Here is a 19079-nt window from a genome sequence, read left to right on the forward strand (position 1 = left end):
TATCCTATCTAATAATCTATTATACTTATTGTTACAGGATTCTAGTATTTATAAAGAAATGCTTGAAAAAGTAGTAGATTGTAATATTATCTATATAGCCGAAACGGAATTTTGTATCTCAATTAAGAAGCTTAGCAAAATAGAGTATATAGAGTATAGGTGATAATAGGAATCCCTAAGGGATACTGTATACCACTAGATATTCCTCAGTTGTAATATCTTCGAGTTTCATTCTGACTTTTCTATTGTAAGGAATAAATCTATCAATTTGAGCAACAAAGTTGACCATTCTTGTTTGATTATTCGGCTCAAAAGTCGATGTTTCAAGAGAGCATCAAAAGCTCCCTGTATATTCATAATAATAATTAAAACTATATTATTAGTTGCTAATACAAGCTCCGTATTGTAAATAAAGACAGCTACTAGATCTATTTCTAATCTTTTAGGAAGCGCTTTACAATATTATAGACTAATTATTTTATATCTCAAAGCTATTCAAAATATTTGACTAGCTATATATTATTCGAAACCCTTTCTGATACAGGAGATCAGAGCTATTGGTTGTTATAATCGCAGTGACATTTTGTTTTTCTTACCTACCTTGAAAATCATTACTACCTTCACTAGCTTTTATCCTTTTGGATAATAGTTTAAAGCTAGGCATAATACAAATATCTCCCGGATCAGTGACTTGACGCTTAACTAGCATACCTTAAGGAAATGTACAATAGCTCGATCCACTTCTGATACAATACACAAGGCTTTTATAACATGCTTTTCTACCTCTTTAGTCGAGATTATTCTTTTCTAGGAGAGAGTCCCTTTGTGTGTTTAATTGTGTAATGGATATTTGAAAGATCATCGTTTGCTTTGAATCGATTCAAAACCGCTATAAATAGAGTGTCCGCTTTCTCTCTTGTATCGCAGATCTCCTGCTCACTGATTATTAGGGAGAGGGATTTCGCATTACTTTCGGGGATCAACTTATACTATTCCATAATTCGATAAAGTTCTTTATTGTCCTTAACCCCATTTAGACATATAGCCTAATAGGATCTCTTGGCTTGTTACACTACTTTTTATAAAAAGTATATAGTATAAGTTTTCCTTTTCAAGTTTATTCCTCTTTGTACTTTTATATATGCTTGATAAGCTTCTTTGCATTCATCCGTTTACTATAGCAAGGCTTTCCCTACTTTTTGATTGATTTTGCTAACCACTTGAATTGACTTGTCTAATGCTTTTGTAAGCTTATTAATATAGGTTTCGATCTTGGTTATAGTCTGGATATCTATATTATTGAGGTGGGTTAGCTGATTGGCCATTAGTTTATCCAATCTCGGCAGATCCGTTTCCTTTATCTGGTAATGGTACTAATCCCACTCTGTTGTTCCGCAGTTTGCTAGATTAATAATCTGAGTAATATGATCAGATCCACAGTGAAGTTCTTCCAGCACCTTTGTATAAGCGAATAGTATATTGGAGAAGGTTAGATCTAGTATATACCCTTTTGTATAGATGGGTATACCTAAAGTATCTATAAACTCTATACCCTATTTGTTTATCTATATTGCAAGCTGCACCCCTTGATTAACTATAATTACCCCTGGTTCTTATAGCTTATGCTTTGCATTAAAGTCTTTTTCTATAATTGTATATTTATTTGAAATCAAGTGTATAATATAATTAATAATATCTAAAATACACAAAGCTCTATAGATATTCAGGATCGAGTATCCATTGACTCGTATTTAAAGTAGATCTCTATTTTCGAGTCAACCCATTTGCTCTATTTTCAAGTGCATATCTTTTTGTATATATATTATAACCCGAGGGCCTTATTTGTTTTCCTCCAAGTTTCCTTAGAGATTCTAGTTATCGATCAGCTGATATTGATTGTATGTATTGTGATTTTATATAGTTAAATTTTAGTATAATCTTGGCTCCTGTAAACAGATTATATCCAGCTGAGCTTTAGCTATTAGCTATAATAGTATAATATGATTCGCGTATCCCCAATCTACATTCACCTAAGCAATAGTGAGATTTTTGTTTCTCTGAGTGTACTTGTTGATTATGCTATTTATAAAGAGGATCTAGATACAATATCTACCGTTATAAAGGTCTCTATATTGTTCATCTCCAGATCTATTAGAGTAAAGGCTTTTTCTGCTAAGACTTTTATATTGAGATTCCGCTGGCTTTGGCTACAAGCTGGGTGTGTGCATAACATAATTAGTGTGATCGGCAGACTTGTACTAAACCTACACGGATGTTTGCTAAGGTATTTATTCTTATATGCTATAATTCTCGCCCCCAAAGTGATCGGGGTTTCTACGATTGTTACTCTAGAAGGTAAAGGTAGTTCAGGGGTGTGATCCGTTTTGTCTATATCTGCTCTATGTAGTATCTCATAGTCTTTTCTATCAACAGTTCTGACTGTGGCTAGTTCCTTTACGGTTAGAACAATCCGTTGTTTAGCGTAGACTCTAGGAGCAGCTGGGCAATTGGAATGGTCAGTGCAGAAGGGCCCATGACAATTAGTGCATTGAGCTGCTTTAGTATATTACTGATATACAAATGCATTCTTATACTCAATATTTAGTTTACCGCATATCGAGCATCTTAAGGTTCTATTATAGGTAAAGGGGTTACAATATTCTAGACAACTAATACTATAAAATTGAATTTCCCGGGTTTATCTAGGAGAACCGAATAGGAGCTGTTATTGAATAATCGAAACCGCAGTACTGCAGTATTGAAGTCAATAATTCAGGTGGCTCTTTTAGTAATCGGGTTAACCCTGTTATATGCCAATCTATAATTGATTGACTGCTTACCGGTTTGAGTTGTGATCTCCTTCTTGATAAGCTCAGTAGGTATAGGAGCAGGAGCACTTTCGATATGATAGAAATCGTATAGTACTTGTGGGACTATATACATAAACCATTTTTCTAATCTACATATACTTGTTACATAAAGGGTTTTAAGTACTCGCTCAACATTTTCTGTTTTCATAATCTCCTTTTGACTAGCACTAAAGTTGCACCTTAATGTCCAGTTTGTATTGTTTCTCTAAAGAAAGGGAATCTCTATTAATGTAATCCTAGCAATTGCCTCTTTTATTCTGAGTCTTAATAGGAATAGGCTAGTTTCTGAAAACAAAGCTTCCCCGCCAGTTATTATAAGGATCGTTTTTTCGATCCGATCATTCTCCCTTTTGAGTCTGTATGCTCCCAAGCGATTAGTATTTGTACTTCCACTAAAAGCAGAGTGTATTATATTAGTGAAGCCTGTAGTGGGGCTTGCTACCTCAGGCCTTATTTAAGTTTTCAGTACATTAGTATAGGTTTTTGTATATTGTTTTTTAACTGTAATTACTCCGTTGTAGACTTTCTCTCTTGATTAAGGGTAGTCTCTGTTACTCCTAGCAAAACAGAAATAATTGTATTCTTAAACTTTGCGGCGAGTTTGTGTTGTTGGTTTTGGAATCCTTATGCAAGCTTATCTATTAGCACCGCAAATGCTTCAATTATTTTCCATCTCTTTTCCTCTATCTTATTGATCCTTTTGAATTGTTTCTTGATTGCATTAAGGGCAAAGCCTGTAGGCGATCTTATAATTGGTGGGGGCTGTATACCAGTCCCTGAGGTGTTAGTGACTATTTGGAAGGAGAGCGTCCTTTGGGTTGAGGAACCACTCGGTGTGCTAGGGGCGTGCATCGCTATCGGTATGATGGGAGCCTCCTGTGGTTACAAGGTTTGATAGGATTAAGCCTGCCGGGGCAGGGGAAATAAATAAGGAGTATATGTGAATCGTCCCTTGTTTGTTGATATCGTTGTCTATTGACTATAAAAAGTCATAATATAACTGTTTTTTTCTATTAAGAATTGTAATGTAAAAGGATTATTTATTGTAATAATGATATTGTTATTGAAGGATAAAGTAGCTGCTGCAATAACTGATCCTTTAATTCCAGTCTTTTGAAAAGCTTCATTTATTTTGTTTCGAATAGTTGAATAACAATTGAATATTGGTAGCAATTAACTAATATATAATGAAAAGCTTTACAGGGTTACTAGAGCTATTGAATATACTAGCATAATTGTTTGTATTAGCAACAAATTTAAGATATATTCAGACAATCAAGTTGGTCTATATTACTTAAAAACACTATTAGATTACCCTGGACAGGTTTATCAGATTCGAGTAATCAAAGCAGCGGAAATCATCAAAGCAAAAGGAGCTAAAGTATCTCTAAATTGAATTTCAGGACATACTTTAGTAAAAGGAAATGAGCTAATAGATAAACTAGTAAAGGAAGCAATTACAATATATTCTATTTCAAACAAAACAAGTTTTGGATTTTTAGGTATAATGATTAAAGAGTACGATTCAGATTAATGGCTTTCTACTCTCAATCAATACAAACTCAAATCAAATCAATCCCCTTTAACCTATTCAAAGCTATTTTTATAGAAAATAGAATCGAAAATCAAGCTATTAAGCGAAATCAAGCGAAACACTACTAATACATATTTTCAACTCAAATTAGATCATGGATATATCAAATCTTATTTACATCGATTCAAACTCTCTAATAACAAATATATATATGGTAATATTGAGGCTCCACAACACCTTCTTATTAATTATCCTATATACAAAGCAGAGAGAAAAGAAATATTCAAGAATATATCATTATCTAAGATTATTATATAGTTCCTACTCTATACAAAAGTAGGTATTGAATTAGCTATTAAATTCATCAATATTACCAAAATCGCCATAAGAGTATGGCATCTGGTCAGGGCTCTTATATAAGACGAGATAGAGGAAGAAATAGTAATAGAAGAGGAGAGAGGAGAAGAGAATGAAGAAGAAGTAATTAGGGAAATAAGAGAGGGCTTTGATTTCCTTACAATTTCTTGATTTTCACAATTTTCTTATTATATGCAATGCATATAATGAGCGGGCACTGTTCCCCAGTATTTGTTTTCACTTCTCTAAATCGTATATATTCATTTTTGTAGAATAAAAAGTTATCCGCTAGAGCCTCTAGAGGCCTAGCCGTCCTGTATAGTCTTAGACTGAACGTGGACGTAAATGAAATCAATCAATCAATCAATCAGACACGATGCACGAAATATCTGTCCGCGGCTGCCGGTAGCGACCAAACTGACTTCGTGATTGAAAAACTTGTACGAGGTGGCATGTTTCTTGTCGATTGAGACAATAATGCGAATCTGAGGTTGTGAAATTGGGTACACCGAAGTTCGTAGGAAGGCACTTATGTTTTTTTCAGAGATAGCTTAGAAGGAAAATGAAATGAAGTATTATCCATCGTCTATCAACTAAATTTACGCACTGTCCGCCAAAACCCTTTCTATGTCGTTAACACTTATAGTCAGCAAATCAGGTCGACTATAATGACCACAAACATCCAAGAAACTCCTCGATTTCAAAATTTCATCTAGATCGAGGTCTGCATATAAGAAACCCTCAACTGTATCTGACAAATCTTCGGACAATTTTCGTCCATCTGGGCCGAAAATGGCAGAAGTGCCTCCACCAGGCATGTTCATAACAAGACCATTACTAGTATCCATTCTATCGATTCCGTCCTGACTTAGCACTGCTGTAGTATGCAAGACGAATGATTGTGATTCTATGGCATATGCCTGCGAAAGAGTTCGGCTTCCTAAAGAAACTCCATTAACTTAATCATCTCCAAATGGTAATATAAACACATACCGTCTCTGGACATGGACCAAAGATCAGGCCCTCCACTATGTTCCCATATTGGTGGCCACTGGGAGACGTGAATACTTTCGCGCTGGCTATAACTGTGGTATTTGAGTAGAGGAAGTGCATGTTCCCAGCAAGCTAAAGCTCCCACTCGTCCAATGCCAGCGAGATCAACTACGTTCGTCAACGATGATCCCGATGCCTCGCCAAATACAGTTCTCTCCATATGTGTAGCCTTAAGCTTTCGACGTTTCACTTGTATGATGCCTTCATGATCGATTATTGCTTGAGAAATGTAAAGAGAGTGATTCCAATTCTCGCTAAAACCTAACACGACTGATATATTGCCTTCTTTCGCTGCTGCACATATGCGACCCATCTCGGGTGAATCGATGCGTAATGAGTTCTTGATATAGGTAGTAGAGAGATCAAAATCAACACTTTGAGTCCTTGAAGAAGTATTCATCGTTAGCGAGAACTAAGAATCTATGAGTGAAGGAACTGCTACCATATCCATGATGGATACCCTGGGAGCCAGCATTCTGGGAATGATACCAGCTGTGCCCCATTTACAGACGCTTCTTTGATAAGAAGACATGTTTTATCAACTGTCTTTTGCAAGTCGAGCCAAACAGGTTCAAATTGTGTCACTGCGACTCGTACATATCTGGGTGGTATCGGTGTTTGGGTCATTTTTGCTGAATTTTAGCTGAATTGTTCCGCAAAGTTGTGTTATTTCTGTGAATACAAAACTTTTCAGGAAAGACGAATAGTTCGCTATTTATCTTTTCTCGGGGGCAAATGCTGAATTGTAAAAGATATGAAGATATTACCTCATGGTTACTTACTGGTGACTCTGATGAGTTGGTTGGTTAGTTGTAGATCGGCTGAACCTCGGATAAGGCCGTGACATGAAGCTATCACGGCGGCATGTTTGAGCCGCCTGATTGTCTGATAAGACTAAGATCACATCAATCAAGCCACTTGATAAGATGAAATTAATGGCATGTATTAGATACCAAAAGTCTAGATAGACTGAAATGGATTTAAGATATAAGAAGCCGCAATGGTTTGCTCTAGAAACATGTATCCAGTCTTTTTCATTATCTTCATATTTAGAAGAAAATCGAAACAGCTTCCTTAGTGAGCAAATCGCCACATCTATTCTTCAAAGTAAAATCGAAATGGCTTTCGGAATTCTGGAGCCAGTGTCAAGCACAATCCCATCTGGAACGAATCTCCTAGAGAATTTGCGCAGTGCATCAGACCCAGACGGAATCGAGACGCGACTCATCCTTGTCCCCAAGCCATCCGACTCGCCATTAGATCCATCGAAATGGCCTCGATATAAGAAAGAACTCCTCTTCGGGACTATTGTCTTCGGGGCATGTGCAGCCGGGTCATTAGGGCCAGTTCTTGTGCCTGGCTTTACTACGGTCGCCATATTGCTCGATGTGCAATTGACTGATATGGCTCTTCTGAATGGGAGCTTGATCATGACTCTTGGTGTGAGCGCATACCTTTGTCCCTGTATAGCCGAAGTATACGGAAAGCGAATGGTGTATCTTGTAACGACGACTATTATTGTGGCTGGATGTTGCTGGGCTGGCGCAGCAAGTTCATACAATTCCCTATTGGCGGCGCGCGCAATACAAGGTGAGTTCTAGTAAAGATCTTTCTGGAACAATTTGAGCACTATTGACTTATCACCTTAGGTCTTGGAATGGGCGACTTTTTTGCGATGGCAGGTACCGCTTCAATCACGGATGTATTCTTTGTGCACGAGCGAGGGAGACGTATTGGACTTTGGAATTTCAGCGTCATGATTTCAAACAATCTCACACCGATTGTGAGTGGATATGTCATCTCCAATCTGTCCTGGCACTGGAGCTTCTGGCTTCTAGCAATTCTTTGAGTTGTGATTCTGGCAGCAACCCTCGTCTGCTTCCCCGAGACGACTTTCTACCGCAATGTAGCCTTAGATAACTCCGTTGAAGTCGATATCTCCGGTGATAGCTCAACTCCAACAAAAGACAAATCAGAACAACCAGCATCGATCATAAGCTCACCAAATCATGAGGTCAAAAGCTTAGATGTTGAGAGGTATTCTCAAGTATCCAGTTGGAAATATCATTTTGGGTTTGGCGCTGTAAAGTTTCGCGACCAAAGTCGTGTCTTCAAGCTTTGTGTAGATCCAATTATTCTCTTAGCACACCCAGCAGTCCTTTGGGGATGTCTAATGTGGTCGGTGGTTTTTACATGGATCATTCTAATCGGCACTGTGGTCTCTCAAATCTTTGGAGCAGAACCATATAGCATGAGCACAACCGCAGTCGGAAACCTTGCAGGAATCGCACCTTTGATTGGATCCACAATAGGAACACTCACAGCGGGGTGGGCTTGCGACAAGATAGTCGGATATCTGGCACTACGCAATCGTGGTATGTATGAGCCAGAGTTTCGTCTTCTTATCATTATACCGGCATTTATTACCATGGCTGTTGGTGGATTTGGTCTTGCAGCTGCCATTGATAAAGGCCTCTCGCCAGTTACGTGCGGTGTTTTTATGGCGATTTTAAATTTTGCGGTTGGTGCTGGGTGCACCGGCGTTGTTGCATACACCAACGATGTATGCGGTCAGCGATCCGGTGAAGCCTTTGGTCTTGCTATGGTAAGCTATCGTTTCTTTGAAGACAAGATGAGGAAGCAATTGTCTAACATTTATTTTAGATTATTAAAAGCGCCTTTGCTTTCGGTCTCACGTTCGCATTTAACGATTATTATACTACAGCCGGCCCTCTTGTATTTTTCTCAACTTTTACGGCGTTGACTTTAGGTATCATGCTGACGACAGTCCCAATGTATATATTTGGAAAGAGGATACGATCATGGGCGGATACAACAACTGCGTTGACTTTCTCTGGGCCTAAATGAGGTATTCGTGTTGGAGAAGAGCGAGGTATATACTCGTAAAGATAGGGAAATAGTTGTTTAAGGTTGATCTAAAGGAGGAAATAACCAATTCATATCGTTTAACTGAAACGGGTCGCCCATTTCATAAATTCCCAGCGTGAAGTCAGAATTTGCGAAACCTCTACCTTGCTTAATTTCTGTTTCAGGAAGATCGTCCTTCAAAGGAAGATTTTCGAGCTTGTCGGCCGAGTAGGAATTTGCAAAATTGTCGTCTTTGTTGTGTGTTTCCGAAGAGGCTGTGATTTGGTATTCCATCGATGATTGATCTTTATGCTCGCTTGAAATATCATTTTGGGAGTGCGCGGGCAGAGGATAGCTTAGTCGCATTGGCAATGCAAATACTACAGACCATCTATGCGCAAGTTCTTGAAGCAACGCGATGGCCTTTCGCAATCGCTTCCAAGCATACTTCATTTCTCCTAGCGCTTCTATACACTCTCGGAATCGAGTAATTGATCGCTTACGCAAAGTACCATTCGAGGAGGTTACACTAAGCAGATGCATAATGGCTGCGGTAAGAACATGGTGTACTACGACAAAAGGAGCGGTTCGGAGACATCCGGCTTTTCGATAGTCTCGGAGCAAATTCGTGATAGCGACAGCTGAAGAGTTTGATGATTGCACAGCCATGCGGTAAAGAGCACCATTGGAGTCTTCGCGCAATAGGGGTCGCTGCACCAATATGAGGCACATGTGATATGTCATTCGGAGACTGATAGTGGTGCTAGACTGTCCGTTCCGTTCGCTCGATAGCTGTCTATTCATTTCATTATAGAAGGTACATAAGGCTTCGCGGGCATCGAATAAAAGTTTATTGCGGCTTTGGCTGTCCAATTCATGAAACTGGAATGAGTAACTAAAGCTATTAGCAATGAAAATTGGATGCTATACCTAGCTGACCATACATTTGATCCATATATTTGTCGAATAAAAAAAGAAGCTGACACTCGTAATTGAAAACGAGCTCTGGGAGCGTCGCTGATGATGTCAGAATACTCTCTAACCATGGAGTTCTGACACGAGTCCATGGTATACAGCATTGTCTTCCTAAGCTGAATGTAGCAATTCTTTGAAAATTAGTCGATATCCATAAATATATTTGCCAAGCTTACCGGTCGATCCGAAACCAAAGCCAGAATGTTCGGATACGCGAGTCTTTGCTTTCAGGTGAGATACCTGCGATATTCTGCAGATTCACCACATGCAAGCCAAGTTGTGTTGTTAGAGCTGCGCCCATACCTATTAAGAGAAGATACTGGTTAATGATCAATGCTCTTAGGTCTTTCAATGAGACTAACAATTATACATCCAGGCCGTATTTTCATTGTCTAAGGTGAGATCCCGCCAGCACAGCATTGCCAACGCCCGAACGGTAACAAGCGATGGGCAGATTCGACAACACTGCTGGACAATATTCTCAGCACTCTTGTAAAACATATCGCCGATATGAGTAGCATTTTCTCTCGCGGAAAAACAAGCTGCAAGAGCAAACATTGCAGTTCGTAGCAATATCTCATCCAAGTCAGCTCCAGTAGAAAGAACATCGAAGTTGTTGAGAAAAAACGGATCAATAAATTGATTGTTTGGGTTCACAACAGAGTTAAAGACATCAAAGAGCTCCTGTTGCAACGCCTTATCCGCAAGACACTGGTCTAACGAAGGCATATCAGATGCCGTGATTCTCGGATTGCTTTGAAGCTGGCTGTCACTTCTGGATTCTTGAGCAGCAGATATAAACTGGAGGTTAGACGACGGGCCAATAAATGAAGTGTCTCCGTTGCTATCTATCTTAAGCTTCCACATCAAATTTCCTACCTCGTCGACTGCAGAAGCCGATCGTGTTTCTTGGTTAGAAGGAGCTCCAGAAAGCCCATCCATCCCTGGCCTTGTGGGCGAAGATGTTGATGCTAGAGTAGCATTGCGCGTAGAGTTACCAGAAGAAGCTTCATTCTCTAATTCTTTTACCCTTTGTAGAAGGATCTCAATTTGTTCTTCGAGTTGTTCAACCTCTTCTGGGTCTCTCTTGCGTCTGAGCGGAAATAGATTAGCAAGCTCTAACTCTACTTTGACAGTACTAGAAAGTAGAGATCAAAGTTCATTCTCACTTTCGATTGCTTCGCTCATTCTCGTAAACACACTCTCTTTCTTGAGCCTGGCATGAAGAACATTGTGGTTTTCTCCCGTCGCATTTGCGCTTCCTTCGTCGGCATTCAACACAGGCAAGGTCGATTCTTTTGGCGTGATCCATGCGAGACGTTCGAGGGGGAGATCAGAAAATTTGAAGTGGAATCGAACAGATAGTCCATCTACGGACAGAATTCAAAGTTATCAGGTTCAAAATCTGCAAGTCAAGTGGCCTACAGTTTGATTGTTTGTGATTGAAGTTGTAACCTACACTGGCCCACATGATGATTAGATAAGATAATATTAACTTAACACGTGACCTGACCAATTCTCATATGTCGTACCTGGTCTTTTGTGTGATCTCGTTCGAAATGCACGACCATTCTTTTTACCATTTTGAAACATGGAATGTGCGTGCCCACGCAGAGACAGTGGTGTATAGATCAAACGATATCACATACAAAATTAACTAATCAGTCAACCTCTCATCTACAATTGTCCATCGTCTTTGGTATCCATTTTGAACGACCTGCAGTTTGGCCTTCCAACGAAGTCGCGGTTTATATATTGCGATCTCCACAAACCTCCGTACAGTGACAAGCCAAAGTACTAAGATATTTTAACCAACATGTTAGCCAACGAAGACTCCAGGATTACATCCTGCAAAGTCCTCCATACTATGGTTAGGATGAAAGCTCAGCATCGTTCGAATTTTATAACCGAGGATAGAAGAATAGGTACGGCTACCAACACTATCCGGCCTGCAAAAATTCCATCTTATTACTAGGGTGCGACTTGTGAATTGTATTTCACTGTACTGAGAACTTTGATCATTACGCATTTCTTGCCAATTTTTGCGTGCACAGGTTTATGGAGAGACCTTCTAGCTTCGACGAAGAGTCAGTGGTCTAACGTGGATCATGAGTGGTACAGATTGGACACAACAGTTGCAAATGATCAGGTACCATTCTCTTTGAAATATTTCACGTCCACTAACAGGGTATTCACTTTCGCGCCCGGTACAGCTTACAAAACGGGAGTTTGATTCGGTATGACTTTGAATTTGGATATCTATTTTGATGAATCCAGATGAAATGTCTTCTCGAATTCCCCGCCCATGATGTTGGGCTAATGTCCCTCTCAATCAAGGTAAGCATGTAAGAATACTAGAGAGCTTGCTCAAGACTACTGCTTGGTTGGCAGCACTACTATCCCTCTTGTTTGTTCCACCAAGACTGATACTGACATAGCATCCATCGGTTCCAACAACTTTGGTCTCAGTAGGGAGTCTACCTCCATTGTTGCAAGTTACGACATCAGTACCACTAACCAATGGAACTGCAGTGTAAATTCTGGAAAGAACGAAGCTGAAGTCAGACGCCGATGTACAATCGGCAGTTTCAGGGAAGTTGATGTTTAAGAACGTTTCGTCTGGGAGATATGGGGTACCGGAAGCAACGATGGCATCGACTACTATTGCACCTAATTCGCCATAGATAGTGGCATAGGCGGGTGCTGCAACATTCCAGGCGGTTGCGGATCCTTCGGCTCCACTGAAAGCAATTGCTGGTACACCGAGCCCTACGGCCTCAATCGCTGCTCCAACAGTACCAGAGACGAAAGATATAACACCAGTATTGACTATCAGTCATTAGTCTTCATTTTATCAACCTCCATTGCAACTAAATACATACCTCCGACGTTTGGTCCAGTAACTGCAAGGTCAGGGGCACCTCCAAAGTATCCTGGAGCCAACGTTTCGATGCCATACTCCATTGCAGTCGCAGGGTAAGAGTTGACGTAGTTGAATTGAGGAGCTGAGCTATTATAGCCTACTGCTGGACTCCCGCTTGGACAGGAATTAAATTCGCATGCCTCAGTGAGGACAGTAGGTGTACCAGTTAGAGAACCTTTTCGTAATAATTAGATTTGTTCCTTAGAATGCTGAAGGAGGCCATACTTCATACCTGCACCACTCTTGTTCTCTGCAGGGGCAGAAACGAGAACATCATGTCCCGCACTGGTCAGAGAATTGTACAGAGTTCTGATATTGATCTCGGCCCAGCCATCATCGTTTGCAGAAACAATGTTAACTGCCTGGGCAACAGCTGGAAGCAATGCTAAAGATGCAGCTGCGAAACGCATTATTGATGGCTCGGTGCAGAACTGAAGAGTGTACAGTTTCAAAGATTGATTTGGAGACCTAGAAAGCGACAGCGAGAAGAGCTTCTGTAACCTCCTATCGCCGGGTTAATCAAACCATTATATACACAAACTCACAGAAGAGAAACGCAATTGTCCATTCACCTCACCTCAAAAAAGCGGGGTCGACTTGGTACCTTGTGAAGTGAAATTGCGGAGATTACAAGAATGTGACCCACGCACGGTACCTGTCACTTTTCACCTTCTGTGAGGCCAAGCAATTATTTTTCCATACGCACGTGAAAAAATGTAAGGAGTTCGTGATTAGATCGAGTATAGTTTAGATGGACAAGAGGGGAACAAAGCCTGTGAGCTTGTATCTTGTAGAGTACCGGCATCTCTCCGTATATTAGAGCTGTAGGATGCCGCGGTGTAATCCTTGGCTTTGAAGAAGGGCCTTCCGGAAGAAGATATTGCTCCGATGGTGTGGTTAAACAACCATCTTTCCTACCATCAATGCCAATACCCACCAGCGGTCGCACGGCGAACTTCAAGCCGAGAGTCTGACCTTATTACTGTGATTACTAGATGTGTTTAAGCATCTAGAAACTCTACTTGGTACGAGGATAAGAATCACGTTTGATGTTCTTTGTTGATGTGAATTTTGCTTGGTGATGCGGTGAGAGTGGAGAGATGAAGGGGTTATCTCGCTTCCACTTATCAGATGATTATCTCCGGATCTCCACGTGTTTAGCTAAGAGGCTCGAGGCTAACACTATTCCGAACTTCCGAAGGCTGTGTCCACCTGACTGACTAAGCTTCGTGAATCATTCAGCAAGTATCGGTACAGAACGATGAGAACAGGATCTTTTTTTAAAAAATAAAAAAGAAGAGTGTTGGCAAAAAAACCATACTCGATGGTAAAAAAGTTGGCCATGCCACATTGGAGCAATTGAAGCTCCCTAACCGGTTCGAACGATTGACCTGAAGATATTTGTACGAAACTGCAATCTTCCGCTCTACCACTGAGCTAAAGGAGCGAACATAGACCATTTATTATGGAATTTGAGGGCACGTTTCACTAATATATACTACCAAAAAAGTCCAAGACCGCTCAGTTGAAAACTCAAACACAAAGGAAGTCCGTATAACATGGGTATGCAATGCGGGTACGCGTCAATCATAACAAAGGTAATAAATACAACAAAGAGCCTTTATTGCCCTCGATAAAATTTCCTTTGTACTGACTCGAAATACGGGGCCATGAAGTACTCGGTCGACAATCCTAGTATTCCACCATACAGATTGAAATGATTGCTCTATATTCGAATAACAAAAAGTGGCACTTCACTAGATTCAGCAGCCTCAAAATGTCGATTGTCTGAGGTCGAGTTGTCCTATTCATTAACATAGTTCCTTTGGCTCCCGAGTTCCGACCATCATTGTTGTTTTGCTTCAGGTTATAGCAGTGGATTATGTCCCTTCTTTTGGGGGGAGTGGAAGGTCTACTACAACAGCTTTAATGTTCCCAATATTTAGTACAAGTGCCAGAGTTTTGTTGGACTGCTATATATGATAACAATCGTTTGTCAAACATTATGTATTTCGCGAAAGCAAGAGTATCATTTATATTCAACTAGTGCTACACAGATCTTTATTTCCAGACAAATCTAGGCAAGACAAAGTGAAGAAGCCGGCTTTTTGCGTCTGTATTATCTACTATCTGCTATCACATCATCCCTCGTCGGCTTCAAAGCAAACCGCACCCGATTTAACTTTGGCATCCGGTCAAGTACGACAGTTTCCATCCGCACAACCGCCTCTTTATACAATGTCGCCGTGTTTGCATCATAAGAACACAAAAGCATCCGTACTAGTCCACGAGCGCGCGCACCTGCCAATACTACTGATGGCGGAAGCTCGGCTTCGAATTGAAACGCTGATAGTGTGCATGTATCTATAAGTGTGAACAATCTCAGTCCGCTTTCATAGCTATATTCGTCACCATCGGGATGATCAGTCACACTATCCCCTCCTTCCATCCACTGTAAGCGACCTTGATCAGATCCAAACATCAGCTCTTCCACCCTCCCCAAATTTGGACGCCCAGCTACGCCATACAGTCTAGCCTGCGCTTGATGGACTTCAGGACTTTTGTAAAGGTATCGGACTACCCACGGTACTATAATGGCATTCGCCACGAACACACCCAAAGCTACCTTCCAGAAGTTCGAGAAAAATGTATCGAACCTTCTGCCAGATCTTTGAGACCAGAGAGGAGACATCACCACCACAGAAACCATAAATACCATACTGAAATACGAACAGATTCTCAGCAGTCCCCAACCAAATCTCTGTGGACGTGTAGCCTCATAATCAATTGCTTCAAGAAACTCCCAATTAACCATCGCACCTTTCGCATCCCCTAATATCACAGTATTATTCTCCACCACTTCAGAAATCTGACAAATCGGCGTGATATCCCATAATTTTGCTCCCCAAACATCTTGCATCTCATGCCATGGTGCCCGATTATCCTTCAATTTGAGGCAGAGAAGTCGTTCAAGAAGCATATCACTATCGTTGGCAAGAGAAAGTCTTGCAAAAGCCTGGAAATCACTATCAGATTGAAGAACTCGAGGACGTTGACGAAGTAATCCCTGTAGAGCATATGCTACGTCGCCGGCCATGCGTTTCTCCGTTTGGCGCCGCTTGAGACATTCAAGGGCAATGGAAATCAACTCCAACTTCGTGAGATGAATTGAAGATTCATAGTGATCAATCAACTGGCGTAAGGCAATGGCATCATCCCAAACACGACCTGGAAGATTCCGTTTTGCGACTAACTCGGGCTCAGCAGTACCAGGTGTGTAAATCGAAATGCGGTGTTCGCCTGGACACAGGAGAGCTTCGGGAACAGTCCAGAGACGACTTCCCCAGTCTCGTAGCCATTGTGTTTTTGTATTTGAAAGATCGTCTGAATCCCCCTCCATAGCATCATGGGTGTAATTGGTAAAGTTAAATCGTGGTCCAACAACTATAGCCATTGAGTGACATGCCCGTACGATATCACATATTCGATATACTTCTCCTATACTTCTGTCCGGATCTTCATCTTCTTCGGGACGTATACACTCATAATCTATCCAAAAAGCATCAATACCTGCGGTATTTGTAGCACGTATCGCGAACTGGATAAGCATTCCCATGTCCTGCTCCGCGGCAGCCTGTCGCTGAGCATTAATAGAAGATGGCAAGCTGGGGTCTCCAGAAATGATGGTATAGAATTGAAGGCGGGTATAAGATATGAAAATGTAATTAGGGTAACTGTTTCCATGTGATTGAGCCCAAGTAGAGACGTGACGAGTGGTGTAGCCGGTAGATGAGGAAGGGTCCAAGAAACAGAGGTAAGAGGGGCCGAGTTGTCGGTCCGGAACGTCGCTTGTGTTGAGCGATGTAGATGGATGATGGGTGGGAACTTCGCTGTAATCAGCGATGCTGTGAAGACTCATGATATCGGTAGAGTGATTAGCTTCTTCGTCAAAGTGGGTGATATCTGTAGGTAATGGGCGTTCTCGTAATGAAGCAAGAAAAGGCTGTCGGCCTTGCAAAGGTGCTTTTATTTGGTCATGGCGTCCTAGTTTTGGTCTGTTGTAGATCCATTTACTGCGGGCGTTTTGTGTGATTTGAATTGAGGGTTCGCCAGGAAATCGTGGGTGTAAAGGGATCTTTGAGATCAGTTAGCTTGGCAGACTCACTCACACAGTCTGACTTCTAGCAAAAGAACGGAGACTGGGTATACGCACTAGGGATAGAAGGGCGGGCGTCCCGATGAGACTTTTTAAAAGCATATAACCAACTCCAAGAACTTTCGATCCCCAAACGACTATCACCGCCAACTTCCCCCAGACCCTTCTTTCCTCGAAGTTGGAGCTAGGATCATTTGATATCACGTGAAGCGGCGCATGAATCCAAAGCATTGTTTTAATAATAAAATTGTTCCGGGAGGTGAGATTAGATGGACTGAGAATCTTGCGCGGTACAAGATTCATTCCGGGTTCAATATAACTCTCATCGTCATCCTCGTTAACGTTGTCATTGCTATCACGACGATTTCGCCACAGCAGATACCAGGTCCATGAGCCGTACGCTAATGCTGTGCAGTATGAAAATCTTTTATACATATATATCAGCATTCTGATATGGCATGATAATTAGAGGGACGGGAGGGGGGCGATTATCATATTTGTTTGTGGGACCATTTAGCAAGATGAATACATACAGCAAAATTATCAGTCGTGCCCATGCAAAGTATGCATAACGGTACCTTCGATCGCTTCGTAAAGTGCCAATAATAACTGATAAATGAAAAGTCACATGAATGACTCGGAAGAAATTGGATAGGGAATAGTAAGAAGGCCTCAGGCGGTTGACGGATATGAAGTGGAAATACGGTTCGCAGACGAGGAGAATAAAGCCAATGAGAGACGTGACAGGGACTATGCGGGAACCACTAAAAGAATTATCAGTGGGAAACGTGAGGAAGATGGCGGTGAATAGAGAGACTAAGGGATTGAGGTGGGAGTGTGTAGGTGGTACAATTGAGGGAGACCATAGACTGAAAAAAACTGGAATAAGTGAGGTGAGAATTAGAACATATTATCACCATGGGACTTGATAAATATGTATTTGGAGACAAAATGAAACATACAAAGGCAGTGGCATTACATGTTGGCGTAACGAAAGGGCTAAGAAATAGCTGATGTCGATATAGGTAGTGTAGGCTCCCAGGGGGAGCTGTATGAACCAGAGAGTGACGAGAACAGAGGGATTCATATTGCAGCTCATTGGCCTAGAGACACTGAGTGGGGCGGGATTGCACTATACAGGGAATAGTTTAGGCGAAGTGAGCAAGCGGAGCGGAACGAAGAGCGGAGAGGTGGAAAGTTGGATCAGCGCAAGAATAAGAAAAGACGGGAAACAAAAGAGGTTGAATTTTGAATCAGGCTCGATCCACAAGTTAATGGTGATGAGGGGAGTGTAAATTAGACTGGGGCTGAAATGTAAGCCCAGCTAGGTAACGAGAAAGGATTCCTTGGCGTTGTGGCTATGCATAGCAGCCATATCTATATTTATCTTGATATGATTGGATGGTATCTATCCAGAAAACGAATTGTATGTCAAACGAAGAACATTCAGATCAGTGTATATTATTGTTGGTATCAACTTGGTTGATAAGTGTAAGTACTTTAGTTTATTATGGTTGTATTCGTTCTTGATCATTATTATCTATGGGAAGCTAGTATTTAATATAGTGAAGTGCTAGCGCCACGCTAGCTAATACAGTGTCCTCTTTGATCACATGATCGATATCCCGACAATTATTGATGACTTTAAAGCTTTTGTGAGACTGGAATTGAAAAACTCAAATGATGTGAGAATCCGTTCGTCTAGTCGGGAAGTTCTATCCATCTAAGCCTGTCCATTGCAATGAACCTACTCGGCCTCAACAAATATAAATTATTACTTACAAACTCATTTTGAGGAAATCTTTCACAGTGTTGCCTCCGAAATTCTATACTTTGGCCATGTGAATAGCGTGAACCTGCCCGACGAAAACAAATACCTCCAATGCATCACAAAATCCACTTTTAATGCACATACACTGGAAGAAAGCTTTTAAAGTATAATTGCTTATCAAAGAATTTCTGGACAGCTCCGGGAGCTCCTTGCTTGAGATGGCATTCGTAGGTCTCATCTCGAATGAGGGAAAATTAACAAACAGCCTTTCAAACAATCAGCTGCTTGGTATACGGTTTAAGTCGAGGGGAGTGTAGTCCAATGTGGTGGACGAAACACGAACCCACAAGGAAGTACATTTACTTCCAACGAAAGATTATCAAGTAGTGATATCGATGACTACTAGCAACAAGTAAAATACGAGAAAACAGCCCCCGATTGGGGCACAATAGCAATAAAGAGGTCGATCGCAGAGTCCAGCTATGATGAGATGATTTGAAAAGTGTGCAGTTGTTGGAAAACGTGCCCAAGGCTGTATGTCAGCGGATGTTGGCAGCTTATCTTTTCAGATG

The 19079-nt window shown here is 41.1% G+C and overlaps 5 protein-coding genes across 5 annotated transcripts; 1 reads left to right on the top strand and 4 right to left on the bottom strand.

Annotated features, from left to right (window-relative positions):
- Positions 1 to 5157: 5157 nt before the first annotated feature.
- Positions 5158 to 6441, bottom strand: EAF02_005608 (uncharacterized protein; the record flags this gene model as incomplete). The annotated part of the gene is made up of 3 exons (XM_038901656.1): positions 5158 to 5701; positions 5755 to 6197; positions 6257 to 6441. 3 exons carry the CDS (start codon positions 6439 to 6441, stop codon positions 5361 to 5363), a joined length of 969 nt encoding a protein of 322 aa, XP_038758996.1. The 3' UTR covers positions 5158 to 5360.
- Positions 6442 to 6932: 491 nt separating this feature from the next.
- EAF02_005609 (uncharacterized protein) lies at positions 6933 to 8682 on the top strand (the record flags this gene model as incomplete). The annotated part of the gene is made up of 4 exons (XM_038901657.1): positions 6933 to 7404; positions 7464 to 7601; positions 7665 to 8419; positions 8479 to 8682. The coding sequence occupies 4 exons, from the start codon at positions 6933 to 6935 to the stop codon at positions 8680 to 8682; spliced, it is 1569 nt and encodes a 522-aa protein (XP_038758997.1).
- A 57-nt stretch (positions 8683 to 8739) lies between these two features.
- EAF02_005610 (uncharacterized protein) lies at positions 8740 to 10969 on the bottom strand (the record flags this gene model as incomplete). The annotated part of the gene is made up of 5 exons (XM_038901658.1): positions 8740 to 9577; positions 9627 to 9788; positions 9834 to 9960; positions 10020 to 10750; positions 10827 to 10969. 5 exons carry the CDS (start codon positions 10967 to 10969, stop codon positions 8740 to 8742), a joined length of 2001 nt encoding a protein of 666 aa, XP_038758998.1.
- Positions 10970 to 11261: 292 nt separating this feature from the next.
- On the bottom strand, positions 11262 to 13602 carry EAF02_005611 (uncharacterized protein). Its single transcript, XM_038901659.1, has 4 exons — positions 13158 to 13602; positions 12813 to 13084; positions 12540 to 12755; positions 11262 to 12486 (listed from the first exon to the last, which is right to left on the bottom strand). Exons 2-4 carry the CDS (start codon positions 12988 to 12990, stop codon positions 11990 to 11992), a joined length of 891 nt encoding a protein of 296 aa, XP_038758999.1. The 5' UTR covers positions 12991 to 13084; positions 13158 to 13602; the 3' UTR covers positions 11262 to 11989.
- Positions 13603 to 14599: 997 nt separating this feature from the next.
- On the bottom strand, positions 14600 to 18007 carry EAF02_005612 (uncharacterized protein). Its single transcript, XM_038901660.1, has 4 exons — positions 17699 to 18007; positions 17270 to 17500; positions 16794 to 17160; positions 14600 to 16715 (listed from the first exon to the last, which is right to left on the bottom strand). The coding sequence occupies exons 1-4, from the start codon at positions 17833 to 17835 to the stop codon at positions 14700 to 14702; spliced, it is 2751 nt and encodes a 916-aa protein (XP_038759000.1). The 5' UTR covers positions 17836 to 18007; the 3' UTR covers positions 14600 to 14699.
- Between the last annotated feature and the right edge of the window lie 1072 nt (positions 18008 to 19079).

This window comes from Botrytis sinoallii (genome assembly GCF_014898435.1).
Source record: "Botrytis sinoallii strain Bc 23 chromosome Unknown BSIN_008, whole genome shotgun sequence".
Lineage (NCBI taxonomy): Eukaryota > Fungi > Ascomycota > Leotiomycetes > Helotiales > Sclerotiniaceae > Botrytis > Botrytis sinoallii.